Consider the following 21,887-nt stretch of genomic DNA (forward strand, 5'->3'; position numbering starts at 1 on the left):
CAGTTGGTCTGCATATTTACATTTTAGCAATTTAGCTGAAATACTGAAACATTAAATGTGAGATGAATGGGAACTAATGTCTTTGAGTGTAAGTATTGCCTCAGAGTGGGGGAAGGGAGAAGCCTGAAAAATATTTGCTGGAAAAATGATAATTAAATTGTAAACTAATTTTCTGCTATTGGAATTAAGTGGTGCTTGATAAGTTTTCGTGCTGCATAAACAATGTAATATTCTGTTATTTAACAATGCTGTGCAAGTGTCAGGCTACTGATGCAGAGCAGTTCCGCAGTGACAAGTCTTTGTCACCGAGCTGTTCTGACCAGTTCACTTCTTTGAGCAAGGGCTATTCCAGAACCAAGACCTCTGGTTGCAATCTGTTCTGATTCCAATGGAGAAAGCTTACTCTTAGGAGCAGCAGAGGCACCCATGGCAGTGCATTGTAATTTATGGCAAAAGGATGGGTTTGCAGTCAGACGTTTCTGCTAGCTATGCCTGACTTTATTTTCTCCATTATGTCTGTTTGATGTATTCAGCAGGAGTCCAGTACTGCACTCAGAAATAATACTTTCAGGTGAAGAGAAAACAGTAAGCTACTGCAACTGTAGTTGCATTTTCAGCCAGAATTTAGTCATCATGGCTTGTTAATGATGCTCCAGGAGAAGAGCTTTTAACAGAATCTTTAGGTTCTATTCCTTATTGAATTATTGAATTATTATTGAATACAGTGAACTAAAGTGAAACAGGTGATAAAACAGCAGTTGTGTACCAGTTTCTGAAAATATATTTAGCAAAAGAAGTTGCTAGGAAAAAAAATCTGTGCATCCTCTTGAGTAAGTAACACTCTGTAGATTAGGAATAGATTAAAAATAAAAAAGAAGAAACTTTTACCTTAGAGGATATTTAAGATTAATTAATAATTGCTAAGTCACTCCTTGCAACTTACACTGATAAAAATCAGATAGCATGGTAAGGTGGACAGAGAAATTCTGTAAATATTTCTTTAGTTTACCATTTTGCTACAGGTCCCTGTGACCTCTGAGATCAACTAATTCCCCTTCTATATGAATACTAAATGTAAAAAAAATAATGTAAATAGTACTGCATCTCAATAAATGTATTCCCATACAGGTATGTATACGCCACTTTCTGGTGGGATGGAATACAGTATTAAATATATCTGCCAAATAAATTAGAATCATGCCAGGAGAACAAATAGTGATGCCATCTCCAAGCTTGGCACACTGTCGCAGCTCTCCAAGAGTGAGCTGGTAAACATGAGGGAAAACATAATCAGAAATACACAAAGTAGCAAAGTATTCAGCATAATTTTAACTGTTACGGGAGAACGAAGTAGAGTCCTTCACCAAAAACAGTCAGCATGGATGAGATTCATCCATAAATTGGGCCCTCTCTAACATTATTAGTACAGTCGTTGGGAATAATGTTCACAGACTGATTTTTAATTTTTTTTTATTTGAGTAGAATATTTAAAGATCTATTAAGATACACAATTTCATGATTCTCCAGAAGTGTATGACTGGAATTTTCCAGGTCTTGTGTTCTCTATTGTTTTGTCTGTTTTCTTCTTCCTGAGTTCTGTCATCAGAAAATTACCCTTGCAAGTTCAAACAGAACCTGTGGAACAGCAAACACACTGATAAGAATTTTTATTTTATTTAAAAACCATTAAACCAGTTTACACTATAAATCAGGTAATCTGAAAAGTAACTGTAGCTATCATTTGAAAGTTGCAAAGAACAAATACTAATTCCCCATGTACATCACATTAATGCAGTAATCTTAATTCTCAAATTATGAAGTTTAGAAAATGTTTGTTACTGTGTTCTTAATACTGGAAAAAAAGCCCCACCAACCTCTATGGTGATTAGTATTACTATCATCCACTCAAGACGCAGCGCGTGCTTTTCATTCAGGTGATTTCGCATTAGGTCTGTCAGCTCCATGCAGTGCTGGAGCTTTTCATTCATTACCTGCAAGCAATTACAAACATCACAAATCTGGACTCAAGAAATGGAATTAGATCACTGAACAGGGAAACACACTCTACAGAACTAGAAAGGGGTTAACACCTATGCAAAATAGAACAGAAAATTAAGAACAGAAAATTCTCTAAGACAAAATGCAGAAGCAACAAGCTTCAGTATAAATGGACCTGTTATTTCAATAGGTTCCCCAAAAGAATATAAATTTAGATATGCATCTACAGGTATTGAACTGTTTCTGGGTGATACATACTCATGAAAACAATCACAAGCAAAAGTAAATACAGCTTTCTGGAATGCCTCAAAATTAAATATTTATGATTGCTGTACCACCAGGCAAGGTAGTTTTGGTGCTACTTATTCTGGTTCAGCAGTAAACTTTATGTCACCCTTCAAGAACTGACATGAATTACCATGTCAGTAAGAAGAATCCACTTCTCAGTTCTTCTAACTATTTAAAGCCTAATTTAGTGGCTCAGGAAATAAACCATTCATGTGAGGCAGGTTAACCTAAACCTAAGGTAAAGGTGTGAGTGGGCTAAGAACACTTAGAGAGTAGGGAGAGTGTATAAAATCTTATTATTTATTTCCTTTCTGCAATTAAAACACATTCATGGAGCAATTTGTGCCCCTGCTGAGCCAAAGACAATTGATGTGAGTGTGGAAGGTTCTCACAATAAGACACTCACCTTAACTCTGCGATTAATGTTGAGAAACTGGCAAGTCTTGTCATAAAGCTCTTCCAGTTTTTCTCTGTCCCAGTAGAAGTCCGGTGTTATTAGCAGGTCTGAGCTCAGATTTATACGGTGTCTAAAAAGAATGGGTACTACTGTAGTTCAGGCTTCCTCTTGGTGAATATGAGCAAATATTTACATGCAGTTAAATGAAGTAAGAAAATTTTCCTATAATTCTACATAGACTACAAAAAGAATCTCCTTTCATTGTAAAAATACAATTGGAGTGATTATTTAAAATTGGTCATATCTCCTGAAACTTTTCTGGGAGTACTCTACTGTGGAACTGTTTTGAACATAAGTGACTTTTGCCTTATGCCAATACTGCCTCCTCAACCTGTTGCCTTCCTTAATTTTCAATACCTGTAGAAAGGTCCCTAACCATGCCGCCAGCTCACTGTAGCAGTACGCAAAATAACAATACAGAACTCCTAAATGTGACTGGTACTGCATGCTGGATGTGTGAGGACAGGACACCCCTCAGAATCAGGCTATGGTGTAAGCATCATAAAGGCTAAAACCTAACATCTCGTGCCTTCCTCATATTGCTGTCATAAACCTTTGGATACTTGGAACGTCATTGCTGATTACTGATCAGTCCTTCAAGTAAGGCTATAAACCTCAGCGTTTGAAGTAGAAATTGCTTTTTTAATTTTACATTGGAGATTTTGGTAGAGTTTTTTCCCTTTTTTTTTTTTATAGTGTGTAATAGTTGTATTGTCAACAAAGGCCAAATTTCACTTGAGGCAGGAAAAAACATTACATCCAGTAACTTAGCAGTGGTTTCTGAGTAAGTCAAGGGAAGAACAGAAATCACAAAAGATTTTTACCAACTCTAGGTTGTAGTTAGCAGTTTTACCTACTCACCTTTCTCCTGGTATCCTTTACATGCTTTAGTATCTACCATAATTACTAGTTAAGAGACATGTTGCTGGACTCAGGAAGGGAAAAGGGCATGGTATTTGGTCATTTATGATATACTGCCTCTTAATGCCTGCAGTTGAAACACCAGTGTGAGTGGTGAGCCAGTGGTTCCCCTTACTAATGTAAATAGCACAGTCTTCAGTCAAAAGAGGGAATTCTCCCACCCTATCTCACTCTGCTCTATTTAGTGTCTATTCTGCTCTGTGTCATGCACAATGCAATTTTTACATTCTCTGTAATACAATGTCTTGGGTGTAACCAAAAAAGTTACCTTAGTGCAAAGAGTTCTCCAATTTTCTGCATCACATCTGCATGAGAGAGTTTTATCTTCCTTCGTGACTTTAGAATCTGAAAAGTAGGAAGTCTTCACTGCTTGATCAAGTAACACATACTAGGAGTTAAAAAGTCCAGAGTTCTACAGCCTGAAGTATCTTAGAATCTAAATGCATACTGTACTTACTAACATTTTAGGGTTTTTTGCTTAGTGCCTTGCTTCTCTAGCTTTCTAAGAATATCACCGTGCAACTGGTTCATCCAGGCTTCTCAATAAATCACTGACTACATCATCAGTAGCTACAGAAATACTGGGGCATTTTCTATAAATGATTTCCTCAACAAGAGATCATTTATTTTTCCTTCCTGCTGTTTTTATTTTAAAGTCATGACAGTGTTCTTTTACCTTGTCACTCCTTAGCCTTTTGAAAGACTTTCTCCTTACAACAATCAATGTATTACCATTTATTTCCTTCATATAAAAGTAATAAACCAACGTTTTCTCTTTTGAAACCTACAAATGTCATTTTTATATACAACATCATATGGGCTTTTACTGCAATTAAGTCCCATGAAAAACTTTTAAGTAATTCACTCAAACTCTTCATTATATTCAACTCAAAGCACATTATTTTCAGTCCAAGTTAGCACACACTGTGTTTGGCCAGGTTTTTAAATGCTGCTTGTCATGTTACACGTACATTCCACCAGTAGCAAGTGACAGTGGCATAACATGGGGAATGCTACTACTATGGAGAACCCCACTCCCCAGCCATTTAAAGCCCTTTAAACCGACCACTTTGCAGGTGTTCTGAGCTTCTCTACACTGATGGATTTACCATCAAATACTTCTTCCCTCTCCTCAGCTAAATCTGGACTGATCTTTTACAAGTATAGGAGAAAAGGACGAGAGAGTTACAAATAACTCACCTCAGGAATTGATTGGATAGATTCCACAAAATTATCCAGTAATGATTCCCAAATAGCCAGCTTTACTGCAACACAGAGATGACAAAGCAGATGATTGTGAGAGGTACAAATGCTTTCAAGTAATTAAATCTGCCAACAGGCTGCTTCAGGACATGTCAATGCTTAAAGACATTATTTGCAGCAGGTTACAGTTTGTACTATACAATCACTGTTCATGTACCAGTGGACAGATTTGGGCTGGGCACTGACACACAGAACCAGCTTCACCATGAGCGCAGCTGTCTTCTCCAAGTGATCAGTTCAGATCCTGGAGATTTTTTGCTTCAGCTCAGAAGTTGTGTGTCCAAGTGCTCTACTGGATGTGTGAGCCCTCTGCAAACTACATTCCAAGGAGGCTGGAGATAATGAGCTATGTTGGCATCAGGCTGACTTCATGTGGTACCTCAAGAGCCTCCACTGCACTTTCAGTGTCCTGCACAGCTCTCATTCTCCATTAGTGCAGTATTGCTGCACTGCTCCAACCACAGAGAGTTAGCTTGTATAGATACTCCACCTGTTCCTGTTGAAGCTCAATTCAAACTTGAGCAATCTTCTGTTTTTAGGTGAGTGTACTGTTACTGAAGATAACTGACTTCTGTTCTAATGAAGCCTGAGTTCAGCACTGGCATCAGCCACACAACTTCTGCTATGCCTCAGCTTGAACCTAGAAAAATGTTTCTACAAGATGATAATATAATTTGGGGCTTGTTCTTTAGTCCACAGATTACCAGACAAGAATGAAGTAGTAACAGATCAAAAGTTAACCCCATTCAACCAGAAAAAATTCATCAGGGAAGATTTAATTGCCAAATGATATCTTCTATGGTAGTAATCAATAGTATAATCTGGTTAGGACACTGCCAGTAAACCCAATGCTGAGTATTTTGCACACTCATCTTTTGAATACAGAGGCCTAATCCAAGTCACTGACTTAAATGACTTTAAATTTAGCCCCTGAAAAAAAAACCCAGCCAGTAAGCATTTCATCTGTCACCCATTATTTGACAGAGATTGGTTTCTGCTGTTCATAAATCTATTGAAGGACTATACTTGCTTGCATCCTTTATTTTTACTGAACATTATCTCCTGGGAATAAATCCCTTGCTCGCTTTTAGGAAGTGCTACTCTTCCATACAGTGGCTTTATGAATAAGAAAACTATAGAGAACAATATGCTTTTTCCTCAACAGCTCTTCCTTCAACAGTCAGGAACCGTTTAGTTACACTGCACTCCTTGATCGAATGGTGTAGCACTTCAAAAATGTGCATTCTGGTTCTCTCCTGTGTAAAGGTGCACTTCCCCAAAATATTACTGTAATCCTGGAATTTGCCCTAAAGGCAGTGGAAGTAGACAGACCAGACTTCCTTTAAAGACTTTTTTTGAGGACAATCTTAGTGCTGCTAGTTCTTAACTCCCACTTTCTACATCATTCAAGGTCTGAAGCAGCAGACAGGTGTTATTTGCCCAAGCAGCAGCATGACTGGTGAGCCTGACTTCTTCACAGTGCCTCCCACTGTCTGCTACCATGGCTAATAAGCCTGCAAACATTATCTGTGACTCTGGTCCACATATGTGTCACTGATACACCTCCCCAGCTGGGAATAGCTGCTCTGTATCACTTCTTTAGCTGGCATCTAGCTGTTTCTGTCAGAGGAAATGATATCAGTATGAATTACCCAAGATTACTGAGCGGTTTCTAATACTGAACTCTACGCTCATTGTTACCCTAGGATAGTTCTCAAGGGTGGGTAACAGGATGCTCAGTAGAATCTGTATCTTTTGCAAAGTATGTTTGTTAATATGCTTTGTTCAGCTTTAAAATAGTTTACATTGAAAAAGGCAATTCCAATTTACAGAAAACACAGTAAAAGCATTGAAAACAAAATCCTCTCACTCTGAAGTACAATCACTCTTTACACAGTTTGTCTAAACCAGATACCAAGTCTTTTCCAGCCTGTCACTATACAAGTCCCACTCATAATGACATTTCACAAAATCTGTAGCATAGACTACACAGTATGAACAACATTAACTTACCAGAAAGACAAAGAGCATTTGAAAAGGCAAATTTCTGCAGAAGAACTTCATCACTATCCAACTCAGAATTTAACAAGATTTGTCCTTTATGGAGCTTTGACTGACCTCTGTTAAGACAAGATTGAAGCACCTTCATTGACCGAGCCACTAGTATAGGAACATAAAAGAATAATCGACAGTGCAAGAAAGGCTGGTTGTTTATTTAGATAAGCCATGCCATATCTGTATGGGTATCATCCCCATCCTTGCATTTTATTCACGTTCAACCTGATGATATTCACAACAAATCACTGAAAATTAGTTCCTCAGTCTAAAGTAAGTATTATGGCCAAATTTTCTAGGTGTAAATGCAAGTGCAGCAAGCTGTAACGGTAACAGTAGCATTGCTGCATACACACAGATAATTCAGAGTAAGCAGGCTGCTGGCCTCTCTCCCGCTCTTTAGCTCCTCTGTTAATCTTTCTGTTGTCATTTTCTGCTGTCACTCTTATCAACCTTACTCCCTCCCTCCCCACTATGATGTTACTTTCCCTGAAACCTCTATTGCATAGGGGGCAAGGAGCAAAGAAAAGGTGACAAAAGACTTGTTCAATTTTTCATGTCAATCTCACAATGAAACATGCATAAGCACAATGGAGCATGTCAAGAATCACAAATTGTACAACTAAATAGTACATGCAGTTTTCAAATGGTGAGGAAAAACCAAACACCTGTCTCCTTATCAGGTTACCTAAAATAAGCTGAACCTCATTAGTTCAGTTCCTAGTATTAACAGTATCCTGTCTAGGGGCTGCTTTCTGGTGCTGTTGGAAAATTACAGGTAATTTATATAATCATTTTCATTGTGAAATATTTCTGTAGAGATAATTTTCTTTTCATGATGAAAAAACTTTATTTAACAAGGAAAGTTAACTTGCCAGGTTTATCATCACACAATAATCAAGTTGTAATTTTACTAGGAAATGAAGTACATGCAGGAATTACAACTTTGTGTATGAACCTCAAGGATACACAGAGAAAGCTTGTATAGAGCATCCTCTTTAAAATCAGACTCCTCTCAATAATGCTCATTAGTTTTTTTGCTGTGACATTCATAGTGTCTATTTGGCATTGCTGAAGAGTTGTGTGGGCAGGGAGCTTCTTATTTACAAGATATATTGTATAAGCAAATCCCAAAGGCCACTACCTGCAAGTTTACCAAGACAGCAACATTTTCAACTCAAGATTTACTGTTCTCTTTTTTTTTTATTTTACTCGTTCAGAAAAAAAAGTAAGGACAAGTATATTTTTACTATCTGAATTACTTTTGCTTGAATTTGGTTTAGGTGCCTGTTAGCTTTTATATACAGAATGCCTGAAGATACTTACTCTCCTATTCTATAATTCAGCTCTTCATTCTCCCAATGGACCAATGCAACTTCATATGGCTGAATTTCATGCTGCTCTAGCACTCGCATGATATTCTTCATCTAAGAAGGAGACAATTGCAGCAATAGTTACCATGCAGTAAATTAGCACTCTGCAAAAAAACTTGCGTAGGGCAGGCTGATGAATGCAACCTTCATGCTGAAGTTATTTACCTAACAATGAAGAGGTGTGATAAATAATGAAGTTATTATTAACATAGTTTACTTCTGAAACTAGTTGTGGTTTGAGAAGAATTTGTAGCTATGAACAACTGCAAGGAATCTGGGAAAACTGAAATGTCACTTTATATATGCACACATGGAACAGGGTAAGGATTAATCACAGCAGCAGCAAGGACAACATGGGTGTATTCAGTATTATAACAATGAGCTGTACTAGATTTTGGCAGATGTCCAAGTGTGGGAATCAATCTTTAGAAGTACATTAAGTGGTTGTTTCTGATAAAATTACTAGTTTACTGCTAAATCAGTAGTTTTGTTTTTAATTGCTGCTGAAATCAGTAGTTGTTTCAGCTACCAGAGGTCAGTTATATTACAGAAACCCTTTACCACTACAAAAATCTGGAAAAATTGTTTCAGCTGCCACATTCACCCCTGTAAATAGTTAAATGTGCAATTTTACTTGCAGAAATAATCTCACTGCTCCTTTATTCTCCAGCACACTAAAACCTGATGCAGGAAGAAAAGAGCCCTTTTCTCTCACAAAAACTTTCTCCTCTGACACCTGACTTAGGATCCTTGTTCCTTTTTATATGCTACAAGGCTCCCCTCAAAAAAATCATCTGCAATTAGAACAAATTCTGAACTAAAAAAAACACTCACCTACAAGTTTTTAAAAGGCATTTAGCTACCCAACAGCCAGTAAAAAACCAAACCACAAAACCTCAATAGACTTTTGATGCATAATTTCTTTCAAGAGTTCAATTTCTACAAAGTCATACTTAAAACGCACTCACTTTTTAAAATAAAGATCATAGTTAAATCTTTTAGCACGAAACTGTACCCTATACATTTTTCATAAAGCATATTCTCCAGGGTAAGTATTCTAAAAAAATCTGTTGGATCACGTGCAAGAAGGATTTTCTTTGCACTGCTAGCTTTCTTCACTGCTTTCAAGAATTTTGGTGATACTATCTATCTAGGTAACACAGTAACATTTTTCACTGAAAAAACCCCCCTCAACCATACAGCTGAAACTGCTTCTTTTATAATCCTCAATTCAGTATTAGCATGACTAAGACTTGCCATATAATTCAAGTCTTGTGACAAAAAAGGAAGGTCTGCTCTAAGACCAGTCACCTCTGCCAAACAGCAGCGTCCAGGGACAGTTCAGCAGTGCAAACCTTGCATTGCTTCTAGGTCCAGCCTAATTTTATAGAAGGGACTAGTTGTGACACAGTAAAATTTATTACAAGAGATGTTCTGGAGTCACTAGCTGCAAACTCTTGCTATTATGGGCACTTACGTCACACAATTTCCTTTTAAAAAAACCCTCAAAGCTGATTTTTCTTTTTGCCCTTGCTATTTTGGTAAGGAAGCTGCTGTGTAACCTTCCTACTCAGGTGTTTGAAATTGCTATTTTGTATTTTAATTTTCTTTTTGTGATCAGTCTGTTACAGTTAAGTGTTTGTTAATTTAAAATAGTTTTTTTTCTCCTACTAGTCTTTCTGTGGTACTTTTGTCCACTTCCAGCAATACTCTACATTCTGTTTTACTGAATTACTTTCAGTTTCTGTTCTACAGACCAGTTTGGGGTTTTTCTCCTTTCGTTTCAGTTCATTAAAGCATGTCCATAAAACTACTGCTTCTATTTGAGCAAGTCATTTTGACTGTGATTTCAACAAGAAGAAAGAGGCATTTTTCCTCCTCTTTTATAAATAAAGCTAGCAAGGGACCAACTCTGATAGTAGTATTGACCAGGAAAACAAGGTATCAAATTTTCAAAGGTATTTAAGCATGTACAACAAAAGGAGGATTTTCAGACTTCTCTGGTGGGCTGAAGTGTCCAACTCAAAGATCATCAGGAGTTAAGTCAGCCACTCTTCAGTAATACTTGTGCATCAGTAGTGCAGTTACAGCCACAGCATCCTAAGGGTGCTACAGGCAAGGTTTGAAGGGAGAGCTGGTATCTTTTTGTAGGACACCTGATACACTGACACCCCCCAAAACATACAGGAAATCAGGAACATTCCAGTTCTGAAACAAAAAGTGAACTTGAATCCAGAAATTGTTCACATCTGTAAACAACTGCTCTGTGTTTTCATTTACCCCAATAAAAAATCCTCCTGTGAATTTCTATGCATCTTACACCATTAAATTTCACATACTCTGCCTACAGATAAGGTCAATACTTTTTCTATCTAGAATCCAGTTCAACCATAGTAATAAAAATGCATTTAAAACATTAAAAAACTATAAATATATTCATTAAAATAGACATGCCTCTGGCATACTCTTCTAGGTCAGCAAAGATCACCAAAATATAATATGTCAGCAGCATATTTAGTAATTATACCAACCAATAAAATCTTCCTTCAGGAAAATTGCTGGCTGGTAAAAACACAGAACAGTACTAAAGAGTTCCTAATACTTATTTTTTTCTCTTTCAAAGTTATACAAACATAAGTCTTTAATAGTCTTGACTTAAAATGCAATAGAATGCAATGATCCTTCTAACATATTTTTTTATTACGTTAGTGCTTTTCAAACAGTCATTCACAAGTAGATTTTTCTGATCTACTTTTTCAGGATGTAGAGCTGCATGAATTTTTTTTTTTGTCAGTCTCACAAGATGAAGGTTTCAGATTTTTGTCTTAAGTAGGTGAGTTTCAAAAGTGATGTATCAGCAGCCCACACACTTGAGGGCAGTAGCAGGCAAGAACCTGCACTCATTAGAGAAGAATCAATCCTTTTTTTTCCCTTCATAGAAAGATCCATCTCCCAAACAAACCTCTAGCATGCTGAGCTTTGTGAGACTGACAAAACACCTGCTTATGCAGTTTTAACCAAGTTTCACTTTACTTACACTTTTCTCTTCCACATTCCAAAATACAACAGCCCCTTCCCTGTGAATTCAAGGAAAAACTGAGTGTAATCATACTCTTTTTTAAATGTATTTTAATGGAATACTCAAATTGAACAGTGGCAACTTTTGTCATTGTGAATAAAAAAAACTTAAAACTATCTTCACAGAAATTACATACTAGTTGCTTTTTAACCATACTTCAATGAAAAACCACGAGAAGTTTTTTAACCATTTAAATAATTCTGATTTTTTTCTTTTAATCATTCTGACTGAACAGTTATTCCTTGAGTTTCATGAGATAGTATAAGACAATGATCTAGCAAGCTGTACTATTTCCTTCACACGATTACTGTTAATGACATAATGTTTTGAGCATGATTTATAGCTTACCTGAAGAAAAAAATAATGCCAGGATCATCATCTTTTGCAGATTTCTCAGTACTGACCACCAAAACATTTGCAGCATCTGGTTTGAAATAGTGAAAAAATGGAATAATTAGTCAAACTTCTAATCATGTCAGATGATAGCTGTAAGCATGTAATTCAACAGTTGCATACTGACACATCAGCCAGTCCCACATTTTATTTTTCGGATGGAAATGCTTGCCAGGGACCAACTACAGTATTGAACTACACTGCTTCTCCAAACTGTCACACTCTAGACCAACTGGGCCTCTACTGGGAACTTCACCAGAATCTTCAGTTAATGAAAGGTAGCAGCTTTGAAGAAAAAAAAGACTTAGGAGAAAACTATGCAGACATTGTAAATAACCGGGAACAGAATACAGAAGTGGACATGCAATGTGAGACAACTATGGAAGTTGTGCACAGTTGCAGAGAAATTACCATTCAAATCTGTTTGTCCAGAAGCTCTTCTTCTTTTCTATACACTAAGGGATTAATCTGCACTCAAATTGTGCTGACTTTGCTTTGTCAGTCAGAAACTTGAAAGAGTGTACCCCCAAGACAGGAGAGCCTACACCTGCGTTTCCCTGCACATCAGAAGTATGCTTTTGAAAAAGATCTTCCACCCACCCTCCTCTACCACCCTCCTGATGTGCACTGCACAACAGTACATAAAATATGAGAGGTTTTGCATTAAATTAAAATGAAAGAAAAGCTCAAAAAAATGCTCCTGTGGTACTCTAACCACTAATGGGGCATTTGTTACAAAGGATTAGACCAGAGCTAGTCCAGGTAGAATTCCCCCAAACTTACAGAATGTGGTTGCTGGGTTTTCAAAACAGGGGTTTGATTTCTCCTCTATAAATCTTCTCCACTGTGCCACTCACTAATACAGATAGTTTTAGAAGTCCTGATGTGGTTTCAAACCAGCATGACTCCTTTTGTTGCAGCATTAGTGGAAACTAGACCAGAAAAGCCCTCTACATCTAGTTAAAGTGAGACTTCACAAAGATTTTGCAGGGCCTAACAGCTAGGCCTTAAAAATTGAAATGCCTTTGCAGGAAAATCTCAAGTCAAGTGACAGGGTATCAAGTGTTGTTACTTTTGCCTGGGTACAAATTCTACCTTCTGCTTTAGTGCTCAGGCCATAGAGGCCAGGTAGACTGAGGCAGCAGAGAGTCATGACCAAGTATCAGATACACTTTTGATAACATATGGTTTGGGACCACACAGTTGATCTGAATGATCCCTTAAAAGACTTTTCTTCGACTTAATATTCCAGTTCAGAAACACTGGATGAATAAATAGAGCAGTTTTAAGTGTGAAGTTTGACTTCATCATGGAAGTAACATTTGCCTACATGTTCTCATTTGCCTTTTCAAATACCAGCCATGTCTTTATTTATCCATTCCAGCCAAAACACACACAACTGATGAGAATTTGGTCTGCTTTAAGTGGAAATGCAGGATCTGCCTCTAAAATGTTTTTGAAGAGCTCAAAAACAAGAATAATGCTTTGGAAAAATACTACAAAGCAACAAATTCACACAGTAACTGCTGTTTTAGATTTCTATGTGGTAATATTTTTGAAAATTATTTTCCCAGATTCAGTGTTTGGCTTTGTAACCAACCACTGCTACATGCACATGCCAACCATCACAACACTTCAGATCTGCTGGCACAATCCAATATCCTTTCATCATCACTTCCTCCAAACCTTTGATAAACAGTTCACATTATGAGTCAAAAACACCATGAAGAAATAAAAGGAACCGGCAAAACTGACACTCCCAGGGTAAAATAACATCAACACTAATGTTTAATTCATGGTCATGCTGGGGGTTGTACAAAGTTTCTACCCCAAAGCTGTGAAACCAGGGTTAGTTTTAATACAAAGAAATTACAAAGGAACATGAAGCCTATATTCTAGTGGGTATTGTCTTTCCTGTTCATCTTTCAGAACAAGACAATCATTAGTAAATCTCATGCTTGAAAGAGACACACTGGAGTATTACTGCACTTTGATTATTATTTGAGAGGCAGACAGGCTTTTCATAAGCCCTACTGAAATGCCCATGAACTGCCTGTCCTTCTCCTAGCTTCATGTAATCTGTTCTTCCAAAGGAAGAAAGAAAAGGCATTCTACTACTGACATAAGAAAATCACAGCTGTTCCAGGGCATAGGTTCCTTAAGCTATAATAAGATCCATTTGTTTTTCTTTTGTAATATACTGCAGCTATTTCCAAGCCATAATTTCCACATCTTCAGAGATACTTTATATGGAAACCAGAATCAATTATTTTGCTGAAGCCTACCTAAGTGAAGCACTCAACAATTTCTTGGATATACTTGGCCCCATAAAAAAGTATCAACAGCATTCTCTTTACTAGAACTAAATATTTATTTGTGTATCTTTTTCATTTCACTTAGTCAGCAAAGCTCTCTCTTGAATGCTGTCCTCTCCAACTCTGTGATTTACATTAATAGAAATATGGGTACAGAAAGAAGATGCAACACTCAACACTTCAAATTACAAGATTGTTTTGATACTGCACTACCTCACTACTGAAAGATTAATTAAAAGCAAAAAGTAACAGTTAGTGAATGTCTACAGAAATTCTCTGTATCAGTCAATTTCCAAAGTTATTTTTCATGCATGCATGTGATTTTTCTATACTTCTGGTATTAATTGTTATGTTGGGAAAAATTATCAGAGGGTAAGAGCAAGAGCCACTCATATTGCTATTCTGAAAGGTTCTGTTGTGGGGATTTTTAGGCAAATAGAATCTTTAAGCAAAGCAATAATTTTACAGGCAGTATGATATATTCCAAGATATTATCAGAATAAGAATACATAAAGTTATAAAAATTGTATCCCTCACCCCTATTTTATTTCCCAAGATATAAGATTGCATTTAATGTTTCAAAAATCTACCTCTAGGCAAACTTGTTATTTCAACATATCCATGTGAAGTCAGGTCATGACAGAGATTACCAAGATGATATTCATCTGCTGTTGCAAAGGCTGTGCACTGCATCAGATTCTGTGCCAAAGGAATAGAGATTTGAGTTAGGGCAAGGCTGAAGCAAGATGGTAATAAAACAACTGTTTGCTTCAAATTTATTAAGATAATGACAATTTCCATTTATGTACTATTCTTGTGGTATCATTGCCATGAGGTCCATGGTGTACATACACTAACAGGCACACTTGCTCCTCGTTAAGTGGGAAAGCAATTCACACACTGAGAATAAGCCAGGTGGCATGAGTGAAGTCACGACAAAAAACTCTGTGACAGAGCCACAAACATAACCCTTCTTCCCCACATGCCAATCAAATAACTGAACAGCAGAGCTGCACTTGTTGCTGCTCTCCCATCCCACGGCTTATGACATGGCTGACCACTGAAACCAGAGGCAAGACACCCCTGACAGCAGTTTTAACACCCGTGTTTTAAAGATAAATGGCGTTTGACTACTCCAGTCTGTTTATCAAGCAGAAGCTCCAACCACAAACATCGTGTTCTGCCATGCACCAAGCTACTTCTGAGGGCTGAGCCAGTGCAGCACAGAAGGTCACCAACCTTCCGGGCCAGCTGCAGGTGCCACACATCCACAGCGATGATTCTGACTTGTGAAGGGATGTGAGATTTTCTTGATTAATCAAACCAGTCACAATAAACTAATTTGCAAATTCTACCACTCATTTGAAGTGTATTTCTTTGTTCTGATACCACTTACAACCTACAAAATTGTTTTTCAGTGCAATGTAGTGGAAGATAACCAGAAAGCAATGTCTCACTGTGGATCAGTCACTTCCCAGTTTTTTGTAACTAATACAAATGGGGATGTAACTAACAACAAATGAACAAAAGAACTGTGATCATCTTCAGGGATTTAGGCCCACAATACACTTCCACCTAAAATCCAAGTTACATTTTTGCAGCACTCAAACACTGTCAAATAGCAAGGCTTCAGGAGGGGTTCTGCTCCCTGCAGAGGGCCTGTCATCAATCATTAGAATCACCACCTCACATTTGAACTTTTCTTCTTTAATGTCAACATTCTACTCTCACATCCAAAGCTTTGCTTACACGTCATCTTAATTCAGCAACCACGAGCAGAAAATAAGCTTTCAAAGTAATTATAATATTCAGAGATCAGTTTTGTAGGCATATTCCCACAACTCTGCTAGAAGGCTGAATTAACAATGGAACAGAACTGTGTTTTCAGTTCCCTTGAAGTATCAAGTTTCATTATCACAATTTCAACTGTATAAATCCATTCTCAATCACTAAATCACCAGTGCCAATTATACATCTGAATCTGAAGATTCTTCCAAAAAGCTCTGGTTATTGTAAGTACACATCCTCTGCCATGAAACTCTTCTGTCAAGAGTTAAGGAAGCAAATTCTCATCTTGTAGTTAGTGTACAATTGGAAAACCTCTATCCTGTTCTCATGTGCTTCCCACAGTTTATTACTTGGGCTATTCATCATTTCAAGGCAAATGCACTACAGGATTGACCTTCTGCCTTACAGATGCAATTTTAGTTTCAATGGCTACATTTCTCATTTAGTTACAACCAGAGGTTTTCCACTAAGCTACATGCCTGAAAGAGCATTTTGGATATGAACTACTTTTGGGTTTGGTTACAATGTAACTTTCACTTACATATTTGCAAAAATCTTGTTTGATAGAGAACATTCGGCTTAGGCATAATTTGTGATTAAGACACCTAAAATATGTGTCTATGGGTGCCAGTGGAGATACAGACAAAAAAATCTACTCTAATCATGTGACTCAGCTTATCCTAAAATAGACGTGTTTAATGTCTGATCAAACTTAATGCCATGTTTTCTGCTACACCACTTTCACCTGCAAACTTCAAAAACCCCAGAATACAGCACCTGTACTGGTGGTGCTAGAAGGGAACTCGAGCTACTCATCCCCTCCTCCTTTCTGCCTACAGCATTATTGAGATTCTATTCAGAGCAGCACACAGGATGGGTACTCCTAAGGACAGCTAAGTACGTTGACAACTCATTTTCTGTATCATCGTGCCCTCAAGAACTGTACAGGCTCATGGAATCGTAACTCTCCTTAGTTCCTCTCTTCCACTTTTAGCATACAAAAAATTTTAAGAAAAAAAACCTGCAGGATGAACTTTAGTCCTCATATCACCACAGGAATCAATCTTCATCTAAAGTGTAGTAAATACTATGTCTCTGCCTGGATTTCAATCTACTTCTATGCTAGATGGCTGTAGTGTTAAGAATTAGCTCAGAGGCTTTTCCTGCCATCAAATCATACCAGGTTATCCAAGTAATGGTACCACTCATTGATGGACTGACTAAACCACTTAACTGCTTTCAAGAATTCCTCTATCTATCCTGAAAAACTGGTTGTACAACAATTTATGTTGTGGTGCCCAGCACTCTGTCTGTAAAAACACATGAAGACCAGTGCTGGGAGGATGGGAAGGACCTCACTCACCAGGAGCTCTGCAAAAGGAAGGTGTCAGGCCCAGACAGAAAACACAGATCGCAGGGTTCTCTAACTGAGAATCTCAGGAGTGGGCCCGCAACTGCTGTCTCCAGAGGCAGGAGAAGATGGCAAGGAGATGTCCCTAAGGCAATGCCCTTGGCATTAGGGCCTGCCATACTAGAGGTAATTTCTGGCTCAGCATTTTGCCATGCAAAAACTTCCTTGGGCAGTATATTATTATTTCAGTGTATCAGGCAGTATTTTCTCAATTTCTTCACAGTGGAAAAAATTTAAAAATAGCATTACATATTACTTGCACATATATATGAAAATGTCAAACAAACTGTTTACATCCTATGCTGTCATTCCACAGCCTCAAAAATGTTACTTCGCCCAAAACCAAGAAACCAAGAAGAATCAAACTCTAAATGTAATGTCATAGCATGCCTAAAAACCTAGAAACATTACATAATGTTTCAGGACTTTTTTTTCACTTTCCTCTTCAACATAAAAATGTGAGCGGGAACTACATTGTTCACAACTACCTCTTTATGTTACACTAAAGCATACCCCCTGCTCATCACACAAAACACTAATCAGAAGCGTAGCTATGAGAAGGTAAGCAGTAAAACTTTTCTCTGCTCACGTTCAGCAGACCACATAACAGATATATTTTGCAGTGTGGAAGCTATTACTGAAGGCACAATGCTTGTTTTAGTCTCACCCATCATACTATTTTACTAAGAACACCCTGGAACTCTGTTGTTCTAGACTGAGAACAGTAATGCATCTGACACCAGGATTTGCCATGGAAATCCTATATTCAAGTGTATTTAAGGCATGGCTTGCTAAGAGCTAACTTAAGGAGATATGGCTACAAATATGCACTGTTCTTCCTCATCGTACCTCACAGTATCTGAAACAGTATGTTGCTGCCTCTCCTCTGCAGACCTCAGAGTCTGATAATCAAGGTGCTATTTCTACACATGGAATGATCTTTCTCAGGTATCACAGACTACACTTGCACATTCATTTCCCATTTGAAACCTAATCTGAATATAAATTTTATACTATTAATTTTCACTTTTATTTCTGCTTCACTCAAACCTTAAAACTAGGTAGATCTGGATAAGCAAAGAAATGCAGAGAAAGTTAAATTCATTTCTATCAGGTTTTCACTAGTGTTGCAAAGCTCCAACACTAGTATAAATAATGAAGTCCTTCTCACCAAATAATTATGCTAATTTCATTAAAATGTTCATCTAAATCCACATCTGAATGTAAATTAAATTGATACACTCCCTTAATGTCACATAAAGTATAAATGTTATACTTCACCTTCATGTCTGAGAGCGGCAGGTTCGTTCTGGATGGCTGCTTGGTCCTCGGTGCCTTTGGTGGCCTCTTAACTGGCTGGTTATTGGGTTTGGGGACAATTTTACCAGCTGATACAACTGCATAAAATCTTGATGATGTGTTCCTAAGCTTTATGATCCACTCTCTATTGAGCCTGTAGTTTTCCATCATCGCCACACCCAAACGTCTCCAGGATGAGAAAAAACCCTCCCCACTGTGATAATAAGTATTTCTTTCCAAAGTGGACAGAAATCCTTGGAGAAAATGCCAATTCCTGACTTGCACATACTGACTTGTCAACCACGGGAACACAGGTTTCAGTGCATACAAATTGCAAGACTTTGCTGTTCTGTGAGCCGCTCTTTCAACTTCATTATCCGGCTTTAATAGTAGACATCCAGTTTTGTTAAAGCTTTGGCATTGACGTATTGCTGTTAAAGTGTGGAAAGATCTCGTCTGAAGGTGCAGAAGTTTCAGTCTCATTTCTTCCCTCTGAACTGTATTTAAAACAAACAAACAAAATCATCCATCAACATTTTGGAAAAAAATAATATTGTTTCTCTTATCTAAAAGGTGGTCCATATTACTCTTGCATGTGTTAATACTCCTCAGCACATCACACTGGTGGAAATAAAAGGATATTTTTGATCCTATTGAAATACTCTAAGATCAAAACACATCTGTGTGCCTGCAGCAAGTGGTGAAAAAACAGAACTGATTGCTGTGTCAATATACAAGTGGGCATCTTTTCCTTTGGCTGCTCATTCTGCGCAGCAGCTTGCACATTTAGTAACCCCACTGCTTGTGAGCAAGCAAGCACACATGTTAAAGATGTGTGAATCACTGTGATATATAATAAAACAATTAGATTACTACGCGGTTGTATGGGAATGTCACCTCCAGAACACACACACTGCTCAGCATCAGCTCCAGCTGCTGTGCCATGAACAGCCGATCACACACCCAGCCCCAGCCACCTGTTCTGACCACAGTGAGAACGGAGCCGGCTCACAGCCTTGCTCCTGCCAGAACATCCTGGTGCTACAGGGACCACCAGGCCTGCCTGCAGAGCCATTGTGCAGCCTGAAACACAACAGTGTCCTTATGCTGGCAGCTCAGACTAAGAGCAGCCCTACTATACTTACACTACGTTGTGTGAGCTAATAAAACAAAAATATTCAGACTCAGTACCTCAGTCCATGTGTTTCAGTTGCTGAAAAAACTCAGTGACAAGTCCCTGCCCTCATCTGGTTTCATTAATCAAGAACATTTCCCTTACGACACAAAATCCATCCTCAGCAAATTATTAACAAAAAGTCATTAAGGTGTCTAATTCAAAACCCTGCCCCTTTGTGAACATTCTTCAAAAACTGAAAAAGGATCTTCAATACTTAAAAATATATTTAACACAATAGTTCAAATAAACATTTGATTTAAAGAGCAAATCATGGTGTGTGCTGTGGAACAAGCCCTCTGTCCTGACAAGGATACCTAGATGAACTGATATTTGGATTAATTTTGTATCTTTACATGCTCTTCACTTGTACATTTCTGCCCAATTTAGAAGCCTGTTGCTGGCACACTTACTGGGACCAACTATTATTTTCACTTTAAACTTGTTCTGTATTTAGAAAGCGACCCTATCCAGGACAAGGCATATTTACTTTTTTAAAGGGGCTGATAACTCTTGGATAAAAAAAGAGCCGACAGAAACTCTGGAACCCAGGTGGTGGAGAGCTGGGGCAAGGGGTAAAGTCTCCAGGAGTGTGTGGTAAGTGGCAGAAAGAGACTCTAAATGCTTTTGCTGGCTTTCCCAGCCAACAAAACCTCATCCCGGATCAGTAATACCAGAAATGATTTTTCAACTGTACAGCCTTACAGTAAGTTGCAAGGAAAGAGAGCTTATATAGACTGAATTCCAGCGAGGGGCCTGAGCGTCGGACCCGTGGCACCACAGGCACCAAGGCAGAACGAGCGGAACACAGCAATCCATGAAGAAAGCAGGACTAAGGGCGACTACAACGAGACAGGAGGCGCCACCTCCGAGCAGCCGGCATGGAGCTGGGGATTTATTTTCCAACATTTCTTCGGCATGCGGCACACTTTAGCCACGCCCCATGCCTCCCCGGCCCGGCTTGCTGCGCCACAGCCACCGACACGTACGGATAGGGCGGGCCCGCTCCGCCGGCGGGCGGACGGGACCGGCACAGACCAGCCCGCGAGCCCTGCCCACGCAGTCCAGATGCTTCCAGCTGCCCCTGGGGCCCGCCAGCCCCGGGCGCCGGGACACTCCGCCTCTTCCCTGCCCCCGCACCGCCGTCCTTTGCTCCAAGGAAAACAGCGGCAGCGCCGCCCCCGGCGGCGCCGAGGGGGAAGGGAAGCGAGGATGGAGGGCTCCACTCCTATTGGCTGCGTGCCGGGAGGGGCGGGCACAGCGGGCCGACAGCCGACCAATAGGAACGTGAGGCCGCCCCACCCGCGCGGGCAGAGCGAGGCCGCCGGGGCCGCCCCCACCGCGCGCGCCTGACGGGCGCCCCTGGCGGGCGCGGAGAGCAGCGCCGCCAGCGCGCGGGGGGCCGCCCCCCCTCCGGCCCGCGGCCTCCACCGCTGCTGCGTCACCCCCGCGCAGCGACACCCGAACACGGGGGGTGTGGGGGGCGCCCGGCAGCCGCCCCGCTCCGGCCGCCATGAACGGCACCCTGGGGGGGGGGGAAGCACGGGGTTGGGTATCACCCCTCAAACCCACAGGCAGGGCTCGTGGCTCGCCCCGAAACTGCGCCCTCCTCGCGAGGAGCGTCGCGGGGCGCTCCCGCTCGCGGCAGGATCGGAACTGTCCCGCAAGGCGGGCGAGGCCGACTCGGCTGCCCAGACCCCTCCCGCGGCCGCTGCGGCAGGCCCCACCGCCCCGGGACTGTCCCGGGAAGGGCTGCGCACCGCTCCCGTGCCGCAGCGCGGGCTCCGCCGCAGCTCCGGCCGACGCGCGGGGCCGCCAAGGGCACCCGCTGCGCCGCCGGCCCGGCCCTCCTTCCCCTCCCTTCCCCCGCCCCGCGCGCGCGCCCGTCGCCGCCGCCGCGGCGGGAGGGGCGAGGCGGTTCCCGCCGCCGCCGCGCGCCAGCACTGACCTGGGGGAGGGGGCGCGCCGCTCTCCGCCGCGCGAGCCGCGGCCCCGCCCACCGCCCGCCGGGCCCCGCCAGGGCGCGCGGGCCGACACGCCCCGCCCGTCCGTCGCCGCGCGGCGGGGCGCGGC

At 40.2% G+C, this 21,887-nt stretch overlaps 1 protein-coding gene across 3 annotated transcripts; it reads right to left on the reverse strand.

Moving 5' to 3' along the window:
- Positions 1-1,453: 1,453 nt before the first annotated feature.
- RMND1 (required for meiotic nuclear division 1 homolog) lies at positions 1,454-21,869 on the reverse strand. 3 transcript variants are annotated; one of them, XM_086877241.1, is made up of 12 exons: positions 21,763-21,869; positions 18,623-19,137; positions 14,733-14,841; positions 11,783-11,858; positions 11,393-11,432; positions 8,309-8,409; positions 6,941-7,047; positions 4,865-4,929; positions 3,933-4,009; positions 2,693-2,813; positions 1,875-1,991; positions 1,454-1,635 (listed from the first exon to the last, which is right to left on the reverse strand). In XM_086877241.1, exons 2-12 carry the CDS (start codon positions 19,121-19,123, stop codon positions 1,603-1,605), a joined length of 1,347 nt encoding a protein of 448 aa, XP_086733367.1. In that variant the 5' UTR covers positions 19,124-19,137; positions 21,763-21,869; the 3' UTR covers positions 1,454-1,602. The 3 variants fall into 3 exon arrangements, with proteins under 3 accessions (XP_086733367.1, XP_086733368.1, XP_023779598.2); XM_086877242.1 differs by lacking the exon at positions 21,763-21,869 and adding an exon at positions 20,305-21,088; XM_023923830.2 differs by lacking the exon at positions 21,763-21,869 and adding an exon at positions 20,520-20,873.
- Positions 21,870-21,887: the final 18 nt, after the last annotated feature.

The sequence above is a fragment of the Cyanistes caeruleus genome, chromosome 2 (assembly GCF_971803275.1).
Source record: "Cyanistes caeruleus chromosome 2, bCyaCae1.hap1.1, whole genome shotgun sequence".
Taxonomy (NCBI): Eukaryota; Metazoa; Chordata; class Aves; order Passeriformes; family Paridae; genus Cyanistes; species Cyanistes caeruleus.

What these genes read in the sequence shown, in the direction of transcription:
- RMND1 (XM_086877241.1), bottom strand. Translation starts at nt 19,123, where the DNA reads ATGAGACTGAAACTTCTGCACCTTCAGACGAGATCTTTCCACACTTTA. An exon ending in TGCCGCTCTCAGACATGAAG is followed by an intron (nt 14,842 to 18,622) that starts GTGAAGTATAAC and finishes CCTTTGGCACAG; the next exon opens with AATCTGATGCAGTGCACAGC. An exon ending in CTATCCAATCAATTCCTGAG is followed by an intron (nt 4,010 to 4,864) that starts GTGAGTTATTTG and finishes CCTACTTTTCAG; the next exon opens with ATTCTAAAGTCACGAAGGAA.